The 20,409-nt window shown below is 42.0% G+C and overlaps 1 protein-coding gene across 1 annotated transcript in view; it reads right to left on the bottom strand.

Moving 5' to 3' along the window:
- CFAP221 (cilia and flagella associated protein 221) overlaps nt 1–20,409 on the bottom strand; it is a 663,664-nt gene that overhangs the window by 312,209 nt on the left and 331,046 nt on the right. The window contains exons 16-17 of the mRNA XM_086957336.1: nt 17,566–17,702; nt 1,938–2,018 (exon numbers count right to left, since the gene is read on the bottom strand). Of these exons, the coding sequence (XP_086813462.1) occupies nt 1,938–2,018; nt 17,566–17,702 (218 nt within the window). The remainder of the gene's footprint in view (nt 1–1,937; nt 2,019–17,565; nt 17,703–20,409) is intronic.

Here is a 20,409-nt window from a genome sequence, read left to right on the forward strand (position 1 = left end):
CGGGCAAAAATGAAATCTGAACAGAAATGATTTCTGTTGGGGTGGGGAAGGTGAAATGATCAGAGTCAACTCATAGTTGTGGGCTTAAAGATCAATATCAGATAGAAATAAGCGCATACAGTTCTTTAGTTAGGCTAAGAGGTGAACGGTGAACTCACTACATTTTGTCACCACTACAGTAAAGATGCTGCACCAGCATATGTGCTGTAGAAGACAGTTATAACAAAAACAAGAGCGACCCAAATGTCCCTGTCAACTGGGTATAGCTGATCAGCCAACATACATTTGTTCACAGGGAACTCATTTTGACAAAACAAGATTAAATTTACGGAAGGAGTATTGGTTTCTTGCATCTACATTAGAATTCTCCAAGAACTACACGGATGCACTGAACAGGGAATAAGACTCGCTCCCAGCTGATGAGAGCAGCAGGGAACACCTATAGTGTCCCACGTTGCCAGCGCGTTTACAACTACCTGACCGGCTACCCCGACTCCTGGTATCTTCTGGATGTCATCAATCACTTGCAGGAACGTACCCTACTGATCATTTGAGAGAGTCCTGCGAACACTATGCTAGGGTCACTAGCCGCCTGGCTACAACTATGACAGGAAGATGGAATCCTCCACACTTTCGCCATTTTTGAGTGCCTAGGTCCCCAGAACCCCCAGTCCTGAAGAGACCCCTTAACTCGAGAGGGTTGAAACGTCGTCAACAACAAAGGAAGGGAGAGTCCCAGAACCTTAGAAATAATCTCGAAAAAGTATAAAAAACACATCTCTAAGGGACCTCCCTTATTATTAGAATAACCAACTACTTCTTTTTACGGTCACTGTATAAATACATCACTGTTGGCTATGGTCACAACAATGGGGCACTTCAGTCTCCTTTTTTTTATTGTGTATATAGTGTAAATACACAGTGAAATTCATATTCCTTTTCTAATGATTGTTTGTTGCAAATAAAATTACGCCCATTTTCAGCTGAAGTGGGCCCAACAGAAATTCTGTTGTATGTGGCCTTTATTCTCTAATGTTTTGATGTATTCCTTAATATAACCTATGAAATATTATGAATAAAATGTTATATTTTTCCACTTGAACTGCAATTCTAATATAGATGCAAGAAACCATTACGCCTCGAGTAAATTTCATCTTGTTTTGTCAAAATGAGTTCCTTGTGAACAAATGTATGTTGGCTGATCTGTAGTAGACAAAGCACAGTTCACAGGTCATTTAGATTTCCCCATGACTGGACCTAGGCCACACTAAAACTGCAATTTGACAATACACCTGCAAAAAAGTGAGGTGGTGAGGGATAAAGTGTTGTTAATGGGGATCAACACAGACTAGGGCAGGCTACTGAGTATGGATAGTAAGAACAGAATGGACCATGCGACTAGGGCATTGTGAGGAGCAACAAAGTAGAGCTTGGAAAGGATACGGAGTGCAACAGGGAAAGAAAAGAGAATAGAGACCAGAGGGGACAGACAGAGTCGAGAAGTTGTAGTAGGCAAGCAGAAAAGACAAACCGGGCCAGGATGGAGACGAGAGGCATTTGTATCTGGACCCATCATCTAATTAGATTCACTGAATGGTGTAGGAAAAGAGCATAGAGAAAGGGGGCGGGAAGTAGTTACATGGTAAGTTGTCCTCCATGCGAAATCACATAAAGGGGTAGGTAAGCAGTGGAAATTCTCTTGGTGAAAGTCATACTTCATGAGAAGTTACGAGTTCACCAAAAGCTATTGATTTTCTAACAAGGCAAAACATTGTAGTACAAACTGTTAAACATCCACCCATTTTAGTTCAGTGTAGAAGATTACATTTTGAAGTGAATTATACCTCTATCAAATGTATGAAAGATGCATTATGGGACTTAGTTGTTTAAAGAAATAGAAGTAAAAAACAACCACAGGTAAGGATGCTGATAATAACCTTCAGGTCGTAGAATGGAAAAACTTGTTTTACTGGAACATCAGCAGGTCTCACAGGAACTAATCCAAGGGCATCAGGAGCCTAAAACAGAAATATTTTAGAAAAAACATCTCAGCTCTTTTTTTTGTGGGAAACCTAGGTGGATGAGCGGTTTAAATAGTCAGCATCAGAGAGCCCAGGCTTATCAAATACATTTTCATGATACATTTTGTTTCACAAATATGCCCAATGGAAAGCATGGAGTACAACAAAGCATTTGTAAACGGTGCATTTTCACGAATTAATTGAGGACAGAGCGATTATGCGACTAAAATATTCAAAATATTATGCTAATACATCCACCATTATTTAACAGCATATTGAAAACTCAAGTTGAATGTATAACCATGCAACAGAATGTCTAAGTTCAGGAAGATCTAGGTATGTTGAAAAAAAATAGAAGTGCTGCTTTGTTATGCCCTTTCCATGACTATTTGTGATTCCACATAACATGTCCAAGAATAGCCCAGAATTGTAATCATCACACCCCTGTAATTGTGGAAAAGAAATACCTATGCACCCACAACTGGGAATAAACTTCAAGTGCTCCTATTACCTCCCCGTTACCCAGCCCTCTGTCCCTCAATGCCCAGACATTAACTGCATTTCACTGCAGCCTTCAGATCCTCTTTCCAAGAAAAAAACTTCTCAGGCTACCCTGATCTACCATGCATGCATAATGGTACTCCACCTTGTTGAATGAAGATTCACAGGGCCAATCCCTGTCTTTATCAGCTTGCTAACTGGTGTCACATCTGCCCACATCTGTTTCCTACAGCCTCAAGACACTTAACGCATGTTGCATAACATAACCTTGTAGTATAGGCTCTTGTGGGCTACTATATTAGCTTCATGCATTATGATATTGTGCTTGTCATGCTCACCTACTAATGTTTGTGTGTAATAATTGTTGCCTATTTTTCAAGTCTATGGGCCTGATTACGATTTGGCGGTCCACTGTCACACTGTTGGACCGCCCTCAGTGCCCCCTGCTGGATTTGGGCCTGGGAGTGCATGCAGGGGGCACATGACCCCTGGATTTGCATCCACCGCATGGAAAGTGCAGTTGGCACTCTGACTCTGGCTGTCCGCATGATAGGCTCTTCTTTGAGCTTAGCAGACCTCCGCCATCAGGCCGCCACAGGATTGCCCATCAGATCAGGATTGAACTCCTAATTTGGCAGGCGGTCACACCACAGCTTTGGCGGTCCTACAGCGGATGGCGCATTGCACCGTCCGTTGTAGGACTGCCAAAGTCATAATCAGGCCCTATGTACTAATGTTCTTTTAACATGCAAGAGAAAGAAAATAACACATTGATCTCAAGGATACCCTACACTTTCTCATGCAGCAAGCCCTTGCATCTCATGTTTTTTTCACATCATGCGATTTGGAATGAAGGGTGTTATTATTGTGCTAACAAGCAGAACCCTGCATCTTCCTGCAGGGAAGCCAATCTAAAAAACATTCTAGCTCACAGCCGTGGGAAATTTATTGGCATACCTGGGCTGTTCAATCCGATGTTGTGCTCATCCTAGCTAATTTACGCTGGAATGGTAATGTACTTCTCATCATGGCAAGCCCCTAAGCCGGGTGCTTACATATTCATGGGATGTTTGGCATATTGATTTTATTTACTTTTCCATTATTTTACTTACACTAATGCCATGGCTACATTTGCTATAACTAGGCTGCAGATAGTCTGCACAAGGGCAGTGCATAATAAAATCTGAGGATACAAGACTAAGCGCCAGATGTAGGTCGCCCAATACCGGTCGGTAATGGCCGAAATGACCGAATTTCGGCCGTTACCGACCGGTATTGGGCTTTTTAGATGTAGGTGGCATTTTTTTAGGATTCGGTATTTTACCGAATCGGTAATTTAAGGATTCGGTAAAATACCGAATTCTTAACATACCGATTCGGTAAATCCAGGATGTAGGGAGCACTCAAGTTGGTGCATTCCTCAGTTAAGGATTCGTTATTTACCCCCAACTACAAGTTGGTGGTAAATAATGAAAACCTTTAAAAAAGCATTTTGTTTGCTTTTCCACCACTACGATGTGGCAGACATACATGCCCTTAGGGCATGTATGTGTGCCACATGTGCACCCATACACAATTGAGGAGTGCAACAGGGTGTCAAAGTGACACCCTGCCACCCTTCAATGTTTTCCCCCTTTTAGCGAATCGGTAAATACTGATTCGGTAATTACCAAAACTTACCGATTTGGTAATTTTTAAAGAAAAATTACCTACATCCCATTTGCCTATTCTTAAGTACCGAATCGGTATGATTCGGTATTTAAGAATAGGCACATTGAGATTACCTACATCTGGCCCTAAATGTGTTACTTATTCTGTGACCCAAGGACGTGAAACCCACATACAATTGCCTTGCTGAGTATTTAGCTAGTTTGATTGCATGTTCCACTAGTGACCCTACGTGTGATATAGCCAAATGGAGGAAAGCTGGGACTTCTATCCTCTCTCTTTGCTCTGCAGGGCCCATAGGCTATTCTCAAAGCAGAATCGTCGGCCGACAAAGGTCTAACGGGTATGACCAAAATCCTGGCATAAGTTACTAGTTTCCTATTTTGTAGAGAATGGTAGCAGACTTGATCAATGAAGTTACTTGTAACTATTAGTCCTGTTCTTACAGCAGGAGTGCCCAATGCAGGTTCAGGAGAACTAGATCAAAGCTATGTTTTCAGGATTTGAACATAAGAATAATTTACATACAATGAACTGGAAAAAAAACTATTTCCCTAATCAATGGTTATCCATCAAAGTCCAGTGTGGAACCGGATCTCATTGAACACTGTGTCTTAAAGGGACACAAAACAACAAAACATGTGAAGATTACAAACAACTTGTGAAAGTATGGTGGAGGAGGAGCAGGTTTCAATACCCTTGAAGAGATGATTTGTATATAAATATATGACTGCTGTTGCAATTCCCAGTCTGCATTGTTGCTCCTTGCTGCTACCTTAGAATCTGATTGCACAGAAAACAACCCTGGGACCTTGCATATGCCTTAGCATTAAAGATGTTCCAAAGACAGTGGATCGTATGGAGAGTGAAAGATGTCTTGCTTCCACCTACTTGAGTTACAATGCTGTTTCACTAAACACACTAGCTCTTGAAAAAGACTCTGTAAATTGGGCCACAGTTCTTTGACCAAATCTTTGATGACACGACTTCAAGCTCATAGTGTATTCAAGGGCATGGTTCCATCTCAAGCATGTGCAACTGCAGAATATTCTTTTTGTGGCTCTGCTCTTCTTGCAGAAGAATTTCAGCAATTTTTTTTACAGAGGCTTGCTCTTTTTTATTTATTTGTGCAGTTTTATATAGCACAACTTTGGCCCAAGGGCTGTAGAGCCCTAGTGTAGAGCACACCAGAACCATACGTTTTACTTGAAAGCTACATGTTACACAATTGTTCTAGGCACAGGGAGGTTAAGGGATTTGCCCTGAATTACAGAATGTTGAGTAGATGTCAGATTTGAACCTGGTTCTGTATTTCTAAAGTTGGGTAGCTCTAGCTAATTTGCCACATCTCCTCCTTAGTGATCCAGGCATGATCCAAGTATACACCTTATTGGCCGTCTTCTCTAAAGAAGGTATAAACTGGCACCAAGATGAGGGCACGCTGAAGCCATTTTTTGCCCAACACCGGAGCAGATCAAAAGTCAAGGGGTCAATCCAGATCAGAAGTTTACCTAAGTAACAAGTGTCTATTATTAGTGAGGCATGTGGAGTGGCACTAGAGCCAGAGGCATGATGGGCCCATCACAGCCCAATTTTGTACTTCTTTTACAATCATTTTTGTAACTTAATGATGGGCCCTTTGCTATGTCGGAGTGTGTCAAAGTGTTATTATGCTGAACAAATAGGTACACTTTGTGTGCAAATCTACAGTAGTAGCTCTCAAATTTTAAATGAAGATGGAGTAAAAAAAATACCAGTTGAAATACTGAAAGAAAATGCCTTTCTTACACCTGATTCTAAAAGAAGTGAGTTATTAGAGGCGAATGAATTAAACATTTCTTTTCGTCTATATCTAGAAAGCCCACAGGTCATTTTTCAGTTAGATGAAACCCACAGTCTGAGGATTCACAGTAAAATGATCACTGTCAGCTCTCAACATGGATAGAACAAAGGTCAAGATCACATACCACACACCTGTGTTCAAGGTGGGCAAGGAAGTAAAGGAGAGGGCATGTATGCACCTGTAATCCATGTATACTTGACTTGGGCACAGTTACCTGGAAACGGTATGAGCTTCTATGACATCAATCCCAGTATATCTGGCATGCAACTGCCTTACACAGGCCTTCATGAAAAAAATACGTTTGAATGACCTCTGCAGCCCTACATGCAATTCAAGGGCAATGACTTGACTCTGCCTATATACAAAAAGGGCAACTAGGCGAGGAAAAACAAAAGAAATGATAAAGCACTTGAAAGTACTACTAAGACATCAAAAGCTTTTGGAATAGATGCCTCACCCACCAAATAGTGGCATGCTTCATCATCGGTGCCTATTCACATCCTGGTAAGGTAGTACCACCAGGGCGGACTGAAATAGGAGGGAGTTCTTATATAAAGTATTTCTCTGGGTAAAGCATGAATCCAGCTGGGTAAGAGAAGCTAAAAGTGTGCCATGGTGTACCTGAAGAGAATTCCTTTTTATTAATAGGGTTCCATGGGCATAATTAAAACGAGTACAGGATTTTAATTGAGCATTAGTATCTCAATTGCCCCTGGTTTTGCCAACATGTTTCGGCCACTGCCAAGAGCCCATCTGGTTCTGAGGCTTTTGCAAAGGCTGTGTGTATATCCCTACTAGCCTATACATGCATTCCGTGCACATTTATATGGCATAAGACTCTCAGCTGGGGAGGGACCTTCTAATTCAAAGGTACCTACACAAAATGAAAAGGAAAATACAAAAGAGGTGAAGCTAAGTAATTAAATCACAAGCTTTTTTTCCTGGGAAGAGGAGGGTGGGTGTTCGCTAATGTGTAGTTTGCAGGAGGACATTGACTACCCCATTACCAAACAGCTGGTACCCAGGTTTAAAGCTAAACAAGGGGGGCATACTGTATTCATCATAGCCAGTCCAATCCTTGCTTGTGCAAGAAAAGTTATTTATTCGGATTATGAAAGATCCAGTTAAAAAATAAATGTAATATTAACTCTCATTAAAGAATGCAAAGAAAATCCAATGATTGTAACATTATAAAACTGCCCATGTGCCATTGAATGTAACCCAGAAAAGTCGTCCTGCATGCACATGCACACATTCATATGCAACCTGTGTTCCCAAGCATTCATGCCTCTTACCCTATTAAAGGATGTTTCAGGGGTCATGCTAGTCTGGCAAAAGAAACTGTCCTATAGTCAAACTCTTAGAAAAAGACATTTAAGATAATGAATGTTTGCAAATCAATTTCATACAAGAGTTTCAACATCGCTACCATACGTAATTCAATCCACATGTCTTTATGTGTTCCTTTCAGAAGTGCCCAGGACCACCTTATTTTCAAGGTGCACTAGAATGGATTAGTAAGTATTGTTTTGAAGTAAGGCAAATGTGCGCACCTCATGCATGGCCCACTTGTCGGTGTGAAAAAATCACTGCAATCATGTTGTCGCCCATAAAAAACCTAAGTGCAATACTTGAATTAACTGGTCTAGGTATTGCTAAGTTTCAAAGCCCCCGCCAAGATTTGTTTTTTTTTGGACGGCTAAGTCAAGGAAGAACAATATCATTTGTAAGTACCCAAAGTCAACTTTAATTGTGGCCTCCTATTATTACAGAGAGCCCAGTGGTGCTACCAATAGACACGCAGTTAAAAATACGCTGCGTGTTGTGTACCTTCTTTGAATTTATGGGTGATGCTCAATATGACCAGGGCGATGCTCAGTATGACCAGTCTTAGTGTAGTTTTCACTTTTTATAGCTCCCACCAAGTGTCGTGTGTACTAAAATACACATAATCGGGAGAACAATGAGTCTAACCGAAAAGCCCAAAGAACCCTTTTGTTTGCTCCCATAATGATTGTGATGGCAAGGTGGGGGTGTCAGATGTCGAAAAAGCACTAACCGCATCAAGAAATCGGTGCCGCTACAGTTACCTATGCACATAGCTCAGACAGCTGCCAAACAAACTTGTGTTTGTGTCAGAGGGTTTTAAAGGGGAGGTGGCCAACAATCAAGGCGCATGCAGTGACATATCCCTGCCTGCGACCATCATGCTGCCAGGAAATGAAGTCCAATGGTTTGCATGGCTATCGGAAAAACAATATAGGAATGTGAAGTAGTGCTGTAATGTTATGAGGGCACAATTAAAGGTCACTTTGGGCACTTACAAAAGATATTGTTGTTCCTTCACTTAGCCGTTCTAAGAAAACACAAATCTTGGGCTTTGAAACTTAACAATAACTAGACAAGTGAAATCAAGAAGAAAGCTTATGTTTTTCATGTGCAAATACATGATTGCAGGGATTTTCACACACCGACAAGCGGGCAATAAGGTGCGCAAACATGCCTTACCTCAAAGCAATATCCACTAATCCGTTATATCGCACCTTGAGAATAAGACAGTCCTAGGCACTTCTGGAAGGAACAGATAAAGACGTGGATTGAATTATGTGTGGTAGTGATTTTGAACTTCTTGTGTGACATTGATTCACGGACATTCAATATCCTGAATGTCTTTTTCTAAGTGTTTGACTATAGGACGGTTTTAGAAATGGGGGTCTCTAGTTGGCAATGGCTTTCTTCTAGTCAGAATAAGGGGGCTACACTACTGAAATAACCCCTGCTCACCCCCTTGGTAGCTTGGCATAAGCAGTCAGGCTTAATCTCAGAGGTAGCGTGTGAAGCATTTGCACATAACATGCAGTAATACAGTGAAAACACTACAAAGGGCACCACACCAATTTTAGAAAAATAACCAATATTTTATCTGTGCAAACAAGACCAAAACGATAAAAGACCAACATACAGTAATCACAAATATGCAAGAATGACTTTAAAATGTAGTTCCTTAAATCCGGTAGCTCCGTCTGGGGCTACCACGGTGCTGAAAACAACAGATTCTAACAGTTATGGCCGACTGCGTCAGTGTGGCGTCGGTGTCAGGAAAACCCGTAAACAGTACCTTTAGTTCCTGCTGATTGTGTCAGTGCGGTCATCTCAGTTACGATGTGAAGCGAAACGGTGCAGTGTGTGGTGCCCTCAAGTCGCGGTGCAGGCAGCGGCTCAGTGACAGTCGTCCAGCAGCGTCGATGAGGCCAGGCCTGTGGTGCGAAGCATGGCGGTGCTTGTTGTGGTGCTGACAGGTCACAGTGCAAGAGGCAGTGCTGGATGATGCAAGCTGACATTGGTCGGCCCAGACTGTCGTGTGGGAAAGGGTGGTGAGTCGTGTGACTTACAAGCAGTGCCCCTAAACCACAGTGCAGTCACAGGTATCATCATCAGCATGCGCGACATCGCCGGGGAGACCAGGCAGCGGAGTGAAGTGAGAAGGTGCGGAGTGGGGTGCCCACAGGTCGCGGTGCAAGCAGTTGCTCAATGGCGGCAGCAGTCATCGTCGTCTGTAATACCAGAGTTGCAGTGCGAAGTGCGGCGTTGCCTTCAACGGTGCCTTCAGGACATGGTGCAGTGTTAGTTTCTGATGCTTTCCCCCTTGTTTCCAGAGAAGGCACCCAGAGGTAAGTGAAGTCTTTGTTGTCCTTGAGACTTTGTGAACAGAAAGCAAGCTCTATTTCAAGCCCTTGCAGATACTCAGCAACAAGTGAAGAAAGTCCAGTCCAGTCCTTTCACTGCCCAAGGCTCAAGCAGCAACTGCAGGCCAACACAGCAAAGCAACAACACAGCAAAGGGACAGAACTAATACCTAGCAGTTCTCCCAGCTCTTCTTCCTGGCAAGTCCCTTAATCCAAGCGAGTTCTAAAGTTCTGGGGTCTGGGCCCCAATATTTATACTTAGTTTCTCTTTGTTCTTTTGGGTAGAGAGTGTCTGTGCTCAGCCCAAACCAGTTCTGTTCTCTCTGGGTTTAGCTTCCCAGCAGGATGTGGAGACAGCATTGCCCACGGCAGACCGGCCCATTCAGGTGCAAGGGAATCTCTTCCTCCTACTCTAAATGCAGTCCATGTCTATTCAGCCCATCCCTGACTCACCCAGGAAAGGCAGGACACACCTCATTCCCCTAGTGGCTGTCTGAAAAAGAACGCACATCCCCAGTCCCTGTCACTCCAAAGCCAGACAGTCAATCCACAACTCAGCAGAAGCACACAGGATGGATAAGAAAGATAAGAAAGATAATACATATTTTCTAAAAGTGGTGTTTTCAAACTCAGAACATAAAAATCATCTTTCCCAACATATGCATTTCAACATTCTGAGTTCAGGCATACTAAACTCCAGTTCTCTATCTTGTCCCAAAGAGAATATATATTCATAAGATGTTATAAGTAAACTCCCATTCTATTCTATGAGACAGATAGCCTGTCAAAAGTGAAAAATGAAATACCCTCTATTTCACTATCAGGACATGTCACCCATACCAGTACATTTCCTACCTTTCACATACACTGCACCCTGCCCATAGTGGTGACCTACATGTAATAAAAGGGAAGGGCTTGGCAAGTGGGTGCACTTGCCAAGTCGACATGACAGTAAAAACTGTGCGCAGACACTGCAGTGACAGGTCTGAGAACCCTTTGAAAGGCGGCTCGTGAGGATGACACAATCAGTCCTGCAGGTCCACTAGCAGCAATTGATTTACATGCCCTGGCACTCGCAGTTCACTTTACTAGGGACTTACCAGTAAATCAAATATGCCTATCATGCAAAGACCAACCCATAATACAATTTACGATAGGAGTACTTGCACTTTAACACTGGACAGCAGTGAGAAAGTGCACAGACACCAAACCAGCAAAAACTTGATTCAAAACCGGGAGGTGATCAAGCAAAAAGACAGGTGAAACATGCCAAAAGATGCCAGGTCAAACAGACGGTTTCTTTCGCCTAAATAATGATGAGGGATTTAAGCAAAGTTTGTTCCGACTCCCCACGGGACAGCTGCCCCCCCTCAAATTGCTTGTAAGATCTTTCTTACCCTTCCTGATGCACCAATCTCCCTCTTGGACAACTCTCTTACCTCTGGGGTGGTCCCTTTCTCTTTCAAATCGGCAGTCGTTTCCCCCATCCTTAAAAAACCAGGAGCTGACCCTGAGGTACTGAGTAACTTCCGCCGTATCTCGTTGCTTCCCTTTTTGGGTTAAGTCCTGGAGGCCTTCATAGCAAACAGCCTCAGCACCATTGTGGAAAATTCTAACTTCCTAGACCCCCATCAAGCGGGGTTTAGGCCTCAACATTCCACTGAGTCAATTGCCCTGGCGGTTCATGATGAACTCAGAAAGGGGGTCGATCAGAATATCTCACAAGCCTTGGTGCTCCTGGATTTGTCAGCGGCGTTCGATACCGTTTACCACACCATCCTTCTTGATCGGGTCGAGACCGCCGGCATCCGGGGCACACCACTGAGGTGGCTGACATAATTTCTTCAGGACCGAAATCAAGCAGTTCGTCTCTCCACTTTTACTTCAGAAAAAAAAGTCTTACCTGGGTGCTGGTTTTGACAGGGCCCCCAGGAAACCCTTGGAACACCAACTTTTGGCCACGCTCCCTGGGCTGTCCACCATCCCCTGACAACTATGTAAAAAGCCTCGGAGTTACCATTAGCAATGATCTTTCTATGAGGGCCCAAATTAAATCAGTGGTATCGGTCTGCATATTCCACCTACGTCGCATTAGGAAAATCAGCAGATTTCTTTCTCAAGAGGCCCTTGTTCAAGTCACTCTGGGATTGGTCATACCTGGATTGACTATGCGAATGCACTGTACGTTGGAATACCTGCTTACCAAACTCATCAACTCCAACTCATTCAGAATCAAGCAGCTAGACTTATATATGGTCAGCCTAGGTGTAGTCACACTACACCTCTCCTTAGGAGCCTTGATTGTCTCCCTGTGGCCCAGCGCAGCCTCTTTAAACTGGGTTGCTTGATTCACAAGGCCCTCTCCCTGCAAGACCCGGCCTTCATTGCCTCTCAGATCCACCGTTCCGTTCCTTCCCGGGTCCTAAGATCTTCATGCTCAAACCTGTTGTCAACATGCACCTTTAGACGCAGGAAACATGGTGGCCTGACGTTTTCCTCACAGGCTCCACTTTTCTGGAAGTCACTCTCTCCAGCTCTTCGTCTAGTCCCCTCCTATCCCCAATTCAGAAGGGCGTTGAAGACCATGCTATTTTCCCAAGCCAACAATTAACTGATCATACCACGCTGCTTTGTTCTCAGCCTGTCCTCGAAGCGCCAAGAAACCGTTGGTGTACGTGCGCTGTATAAATAATTTTTATCATATCATATCAGACATGCATGACCCCTGAAACATCCTTCAGTAGGGTAAGAAGTGTTAATGCTTGGGAACACAAGTCAGGTATTAATTTGTGCATGTGCAAGTATGTGCTTGATAACTTTTCTAGGTTACGTCCCATGGCACATGAGACTTTTATAATGTTACAATCATTGGATTTAGTTTGCATTCTGTAATGGGAGTCAATCTTCCATACATTTTTAGATTGGATCTTTCATGAACTGAAAAAAATACTTTTCTTGCACAAGCAAGGATTGGACTAGCTATGATGGGTATAGGCTGCCCCCCTTTTTGAGCTTGAAACCCGGGTACTGGTTGTTTGTTAATTGATAATGGGGTGCTAAATGTTCTCCGTGCAAACTACATGTTTGTGAGCGCACACCCGCTTCCCCCCAAAAAAACACTTCTGATTTAATTGCTTAACTTCACTTCTTTTGTATTTTCCCTTTCATTTTGTGTAGATACCTTTGTATTAGAAGGTCCCTCCTCAGGGGAGAGCGTTAGGTCTCATAAAAGTGCATGGAATGCATGTATAGGTCGGCAGCCCGGAGGAAGGTCCCAGAACCGGATGGGCTCTTGGGGAGGGCTGAACCAAAACCAGGGGCAATTGAGATACTTATGCTCAATTAAAACCCTGCATTTGTTTTTATTCATGTCCATGGGACCCTATTAATGGAAAGGAATTCTCTTTGGGTATACCATGAGGCTTTTGCAGCTTATCTTACCAATTTGGATCCATTTTTTATCCAGATTTACTTAACATAAGGACTCCCTTCTGGTTGAGCCCACCCTGGTTGAACTACCCTAACAGGGTTTGGATAGGCGCTGATGATGAAGCATGCAAATATTTAATGGGTGAGGCATCTATTCCAAAATCTTTGGATGTCTTAGTAGGACAAGTTTCAAGTATTTATTTATGATCTTGGAAATCAGAAGAGATCCACATAAAATTGAAATTTACATTTTCAAAACATTCAAATATGATATACAAATACTATAAATATAGAAGACATCAAATAAAACCAATTTTGAATATAATACCCAACATTTTAAATGTTTTAATATATGTCTAAAAAACCCTTAAAAAAGTTAAAAATTCTATGACAAAATATTTCATTCGGTGGTACATAAATGGAATCTGTCAGAGCAAAGGCAGAGAGGATAGATAAAGAAAAACATATAGGCCTTATCCATTTACGTCAACATAATAATAGGGCAGGACAAATAAACAGTACATGAGTAACATCCTGGATAGGATTATTGCACAAATTGCAGGCTGGAGAGGAACCGTACCATTTAGATAATAAGTTGTTTAGAGGGAGTAGACCTTGCCTCATTATTAACCAAAAACGGCGCACTCCATGGGGCAGGTTCCAAGTAATATAAGCCTGTACTTTGTTTATCACACAGGAGTCAATAGACGGGTCGGTGCCTCTCTTTAGGATGCGGGCTTCCCTATCCCTGGTGAAACTCAATTTCCAGGTAGCCTGTTTCAGAGTGGCTTTTAATTGATATGGCGATAGGCTGAAAAGTACGGTTTCATCCAGTTGAAGCAAGTCTACCGCAGCTCTGACATTTTTAACAAATAATGATTGCTCATTTAAACTTCCTAATAATTATTTCCGGATAAAAGATCTTATTGTACCTAGCTCACCCTTTACAAGGCTTATAACCCAACGTACTATCCCCGCAAGTCCCTGTACCCAGCTACTTCTTAAACGAAATTCCAACCTTAAAGCAACCACGGGACAAGCAGAGTTAACTGAGGCTAGGCTCCGTAAAATTTAGCCTTCTGTTGTATTTAGTAAACCCCATTTTGCTAAGTCAAGTAATTCAATACCATACAACAGGGAGGCAAGAATGTTAGCACGAAATACCTCTAACAGAATTCCAAAGTGTCTCCTTCCAGTTGACCTATAGAGGGAACCCAAACTTTTCCCCTGTGTAATTACTTTATGAATATTATTTTCTATGTGTGCTTTATCACTTAGATTGCTACACACCGTTTTTCCCAAGAAGACATATGATATATGATTTTACAAGTTCCAGTTTTTGCCCACCTACAGACCAAACGTAATTTGCCATACTTCAACTTTTTTCTACCGTGCATGCACATTACTTTGCTTTTAGATACATTTATCTTTAAAAATGGGCCTCTGTATATTCATGTAGCACCTGTAGACGACTATTTAATCCCCTCTGCGTCAAATCCAGTATTAGTATGTTGTTCACATAAAGTAAACAAACAATTGATTTTCCCCCCAATAATGGGGCAATGCCCTCACTTTGAGACAGAGCATGGGGAAGATCAAATATATAAAGGGAGAAAAGTAGAGGGGCCAATAAACATCCTTATTTTAGGCCATTTACAATGGGGATTATTTGGGAGAGTCCTTTTTTCCCTCCCAATAAGACTCTACACCAGATATCTGTATAGAGGGCCCGGACTAACTCCAAGAGGATGGCTGGCATACCCAGGTCCGACAGTTTTCCCCCCAGCAACGGTCGATCTACTTTATCAAATGCTGTGGAGAAGTCTATAAACGCTGTGTACACTCTTCCACCTCTAAGTTTAACATTTTTTTTCGTTTATTACCTGTAGAGCCGTTAAATTATCGATAGTTCCATGTTTTGACCTAAACCCTGTTTGCTCAAAAGGTAAGATTTCACCCCCGTTCACCCAGTCATTTATTTGCTTCAATAGGCATTTAGCAAAAACTTCACCTACTGCATCTAAAAGAGCAATTTGACGATAGTTTTTTGGGGCATCTCGGTCTCCCTTCTTACAGGGGGACTAATATACTCCCCTTCCAGGATGGGAGGACCGTTTTGTTTGTATAGCAGTAATTAAACACCGGATAGAGGATTTTACTCCACATTTTACAGTTTTGTTTTAAAACCGTAATTGTAACTCATCCGGGCCCGTCGCCCCGGAGGACCGCATCCCTTTGATCGTCATTTCAATATCTTTAGTAGGACCTTCAAGTGTTTGTTCTTTTCTCTTTTTCTTCGCCTAATTCCCCTTTTGTGTATGGGATATGTTTGGGAGAACGCAACTACGTTTGGTTTCTCTTGCTCTCCCTCTGTGATAATAAGTAATTGACTCTGCCCCAGCAGAACATCCCTTTCAGAGTTACCAATCCAGTTTAAGATGGCCAGGACTCAGGAAAGCCTCCAGCAGGTGCCTTACTTGCACATCTGCAGCAACGCAATCTAAGGGCCGCAGATGCCCCTCAGAGCTGCAAGTATGAGCCTCCATGAAGTAACTACATTTCAATGCTTTCCCCTAAAAGCAAGGGGAACCATAGAAATGTGTCCATTCATGGAATATCTAGACTCAGAGACAAAGTATGGGCATGTTTGTGTGCATGTCATCATTAGAGGTAGCTTCAACATACGGAGGACAGCAAGTTGGTACTATTAATAAATTCAAGAATAGCAACATGCATACATACCTCCTTTGATGGAGGACTGGGATTATACTGTTGTGTATTATAACTAGTAGTAATCAATGATTCGATAATGATTGGATATTTGGAGATTGAGATCACCCAATATATCCCCCAAAAGAAACACACCACCCAACAGATATGGGGACTGGGGAGATCTTGTATGACAAGTCGATACCAAAGGGGATACTGGAGTTGACCCGAGCTCCCTTGACTTGCTGGCACAATTTTCTTAAATATATTAAATGGTACAAAACCATTACTAATAAAACCTCCATGTGGTATGAATCCTGGCTACCCCAAAGTCTCTAGGCTGCGGGGATTCGGGAGTTGGAACCTCAACCGCATTTCCAAAATAGAAAAACATGTGGTTCAATAATTACATGAAGTCCTTCAAAGAATTAGCTGCAGAACTGCAATTACACAAAACTCAATTATTCCGTTATTTACATCTCAGGCATGCTCTGGCATACTACACCTCCGTCTTACAACGTGTGCCATAATTTATCCCTCTTGTGTCAAAAATACAATGGAAGGCCTGGGTGAAAAAGGGATCTCCTGCATTTAGCGACCACTGGTCCTCAATGCACTAGATCCCTACACACAACTCAACGCCCACTAGCACCAAGACATTAGCTCCAAGAAGCTAATATGACTGCCAGGTGTTAATCTATATCTGCCAGGGTCCACCTAATACAATTTAAATACTTCCACCAAATGTATTACGACCCAAATAAACTTTGGCGTATCGGACGCAAACCTGACAATCACTACCTGTGATGCACTATGGAAGGCGCTGGCTTCTTCCACATGGTTTAGAGCTCCCTCTCATACCTTACACTGGACTAGGATACACAACAAAATGAGTAAAATTGTAGGCTATACACTCACCCCAAACCCTATCCATAATGTCATTTGTTACTGCTGGCAAAACAAGTGATTGCACTATGATGAATCACACCCGACCACACGGACACTCACAGAATGGTCAGAGGGAATTGAGGCATATGCAGCCATTGAAAAGTCAGTGTATATAGCTCGTATATGTCCACGGAAGTACCATGCAATATGGTATGCATGGAAGGATTACACTGACTAACGTCAACATCTCCTGCTGTGGATTAATTGACCTTACCGGCATACTGCTAAATGTAAAATGTAATGGTGTGTTGACCTATATGTGGATGTTTTCTACTGATTTTTGTTTTAATACAAAACTACATAAAAAGATTTCTGAGAAAAAGAATATCAACGAGCAACTCAACTGTGATCTTACAAGAAAAAGAACACTGCATGATCATCTGCTCTGGACTATGTAAAGCCAGAGACGTTTTAAGGCATGGTCAAAGTGGGCAATTGCCTAGAGCCCCCACCTTCCAAGGAGCCACTGGGAAAGTGAACTAACTTTCGGACTCCAATCTGTCTGTTTCTCTATCACAACCTTTAAGGTATTTTTCAATATTGTGTGTGGCATCATGGGGTTTGATTTAGCGGAAAACGGGCAATAAAATACAAAATTGATGTGAGCAGGGGCCCCTAGAGTATGTATTGACCAGTGCCCACAAAATCATTAAAAAGGCACTGTGTAAAACAGGTCATGCATTAACTTCCTTTCAAATGAGGCTTCTATTTGACAAATCCAAGTCATACTTTCTCTTAAATCTGTTCCTGGTTTACCTACCAATTCGCCTTGACCCTTTGACGGCTGGAAAGCTGGGAATGCAAAAGGTAATATCTTTGTCACGGGAAGTTGAAACCGGAGCAAGCAGGTTTCATCTTCTTTCTCGCGTGTAGAGATGATTTTTTTAAAACATTCTTCTGTCAAGGGGAAAAAATGTTTTTTATTATATTTCTGTATTTTGTCAGACTCAGATGCAAACTACCAAAACGACGAACAGCAGTAAATCCCATATTCGCTAGTCTTTGTAGCAGGGAAGGCCTGAATATCAAGCCCTTATTGCGAGAAATTTCAGGTCAAATGAATTAACTTTACACACTGCATGCGCATAAAGCAGGCACTGCTCTTCCTTGAGCCAGCGAGGTCCCGCATGATGCAGCTCCAGGACATTCAGAGATTAAATTCATACCAACAGAGCATTAACAACAACAACATCAAAAACAGACCATCATTTAAAGTGCTGGCATTTAGGGTAACAACTATAGAGGCAAAGGACCCCTAATACGCAATTACAAACCATAAGAGAGGACGGATCGCCCAACAAAATAGAACGTAATAGGACCACACAGGGCAGGGAAACTACTTACAAGTGGAACTGTCAAAGGCAGGAGCTCAAGTTAGAAGGTTTTTGGTCCGCGTATAAATAACCAGACAATCCTAAATCAACAGCAAACAGGAAAGTAGAAAAGTGGAGAAATGCAGCGGGTAATGGGTGAGGGAGAATTGAATCATGCCTTGAGAAAAATACAAATTTCTACTGAAGTGGTTCATTGAACATATTTATTGTTCGAATTTGTTGCTTGCATGTTCACATAGTTCATCTTCATTGTGTTCATTCACCAACTTGATAAAAAATTCTTCTTCGACAGATACAAGGAAATACAGTCAAGCCGTGTTACAAAATTCTTCCTTCTGATGCAAAGAAATACAGCCAACACGTGTTACCCGAAAAACATTTGCTTCTTCAGGGCTTTCAAAATACACAAACAATTCTATGTTTCATACATTCCTGCATACAGTACATAACTTCCAATGATAAATTCTCCTTGCAGGATATTTCACAGTAGTAGTAGAAAGCTTTATTCGATTTTAAAACAGATTAAAATCATAAAAGCAATAATCATAATATACAATTTCATACACAATCATAAAAATACATTAAACATATTATTAAACATTGAATTTAGATTTACAGAGTAAAGTCTTACATAACTACAATTTCTGGATAAAAATTTGGATTTGATTTCCACCGAAAACTAGTACAGTTCCAAACATAATTACTATACACACTTCAATTTTAAGCCATAACATTTTGTACCACACAGGAACTACAATAGATCATGTTTGAAACGAATTTTCAATACATTTTTAAGAAACATAGCTATGCTTTTAGCATTTGATACTGATTCTATATATTGTAATGCCATAAGGGCAGGGCGGCATCTGCGCAGACCCTGGGATTGCAGTAATGGAATGATCCAACGTTTGCGTGGTGATTTATAAAATTTACAGAACAGTAATACATGGATAGTGGTCTGTTCAGAATTACCATCACAAGTACAGCGGATAATTGTAATAGACCAATCTTGTCTCTTTGGGAATGTAACCATACAGAAAAATATACTGAGCCTAAATCGTGTCAGCAAATATTTTTCATTGCTGGCCAGACAAAAGGTGAGATACGGTTGTATGCCCTGGGTATATTGAATTGTTAAAATATGTCGGTTTGACACTGTATTAATTTCTTGGGCTATACGTAGTTCCCTTAAATGTGACAAACATAGCGTCCTCAAGGTCTTTCTTGTAATAGTAGTTAAAATAGTAGGTTCTTTAAAATAAATAGAAAGATCCAAATCCTTAAGAAAGTTGTGTACGAAGGACAGCCACGGGATATCTGACCAATTGTCTAGGCCCAAACAGTCTAAGACTAGCCCACGTGTTAGACTACATTGCTCGGTAGACCAAATACGGTGCCATAGTAATATTGGCTGAATTTTAATATAATCAGGAATGTAATCCATGCCCAATTCGACATGACAAGCAAACGTTGGAGAACATTGTGGAATGGCCAACAGAAAACGAATGAAATTGTTCTCTACCCTCTGTAAAATATCCACGGGTACATAACCCCACACACCAGCACCGTATACAGCTATGCTGTGACACTTTGCATGATATATTTGTATAAGTTCTTTTGGGGGGGCTTCCCTATTTTACGAGCAAAGGCAATAAGGGCAGAAGTAGCTCTCAGAAACAGGAGATGCCTACTAGCAATGGCCGGTTTCCAAGAAGAAGTGTTATCGAATAGAATACCTAAATATGGGTAGGTCTTGGTGCAATCCAGCTTGGCTTCTTCAACATGTATCGATTTTTTCTTGGCTGTCTTTTTACCAAACTGCATAGCAACAGTTTTTTTGATATTGACCATTAAGCCCAATGAGGCCATAAATTTACAGTAGGAGTTTAACTGATTCTGAAGTTGTAATGGGGTGCGCGCCATGATCACTGCGTCGTCCGCGTAAAGTAACGCAGGAATGGGACGACGGGCGATTGCTGGCAGGTCCTGACTCCCCTCTAACATGGCCTTCTCAAGACCGTTGGTATAGAGGTTAAATAAGAAAGGAGCCAGGACACACCCCTGTCTGACTCCCTTGGTGAATGCGAAAGGGGGAGTAAGCTCACCATTCACCCCAAATCTCACCCTGGCCGATGCTTCGGAATACAACTCGCGTAGGAAAGATTTTATCGGAAGGTCTACGCCCAGGTCTGTTAAAATTTACCACCGTCCGTCTTGAGCGAGAGACACAGTCAAAGGCTGTAATTGAAACAGGCTGTAGCCTCCCTATG

The sequence above is a fragment of the Lissotriton vulgaris genome, chromosome 2_1 (genome assembly GCF_964263255.1).
Source record: "Lissotriton vulgaris chromosome 2_1, aLisVul1.2, whole genome shotgun sequence".
Taxonomy (NCBI): domain Eukaryota; kingdom Metazoa; phylum Chordata; class Amphibia; order Caudata; family Salamandridae; genus Lissotriton; species Lissotriton vulgaris.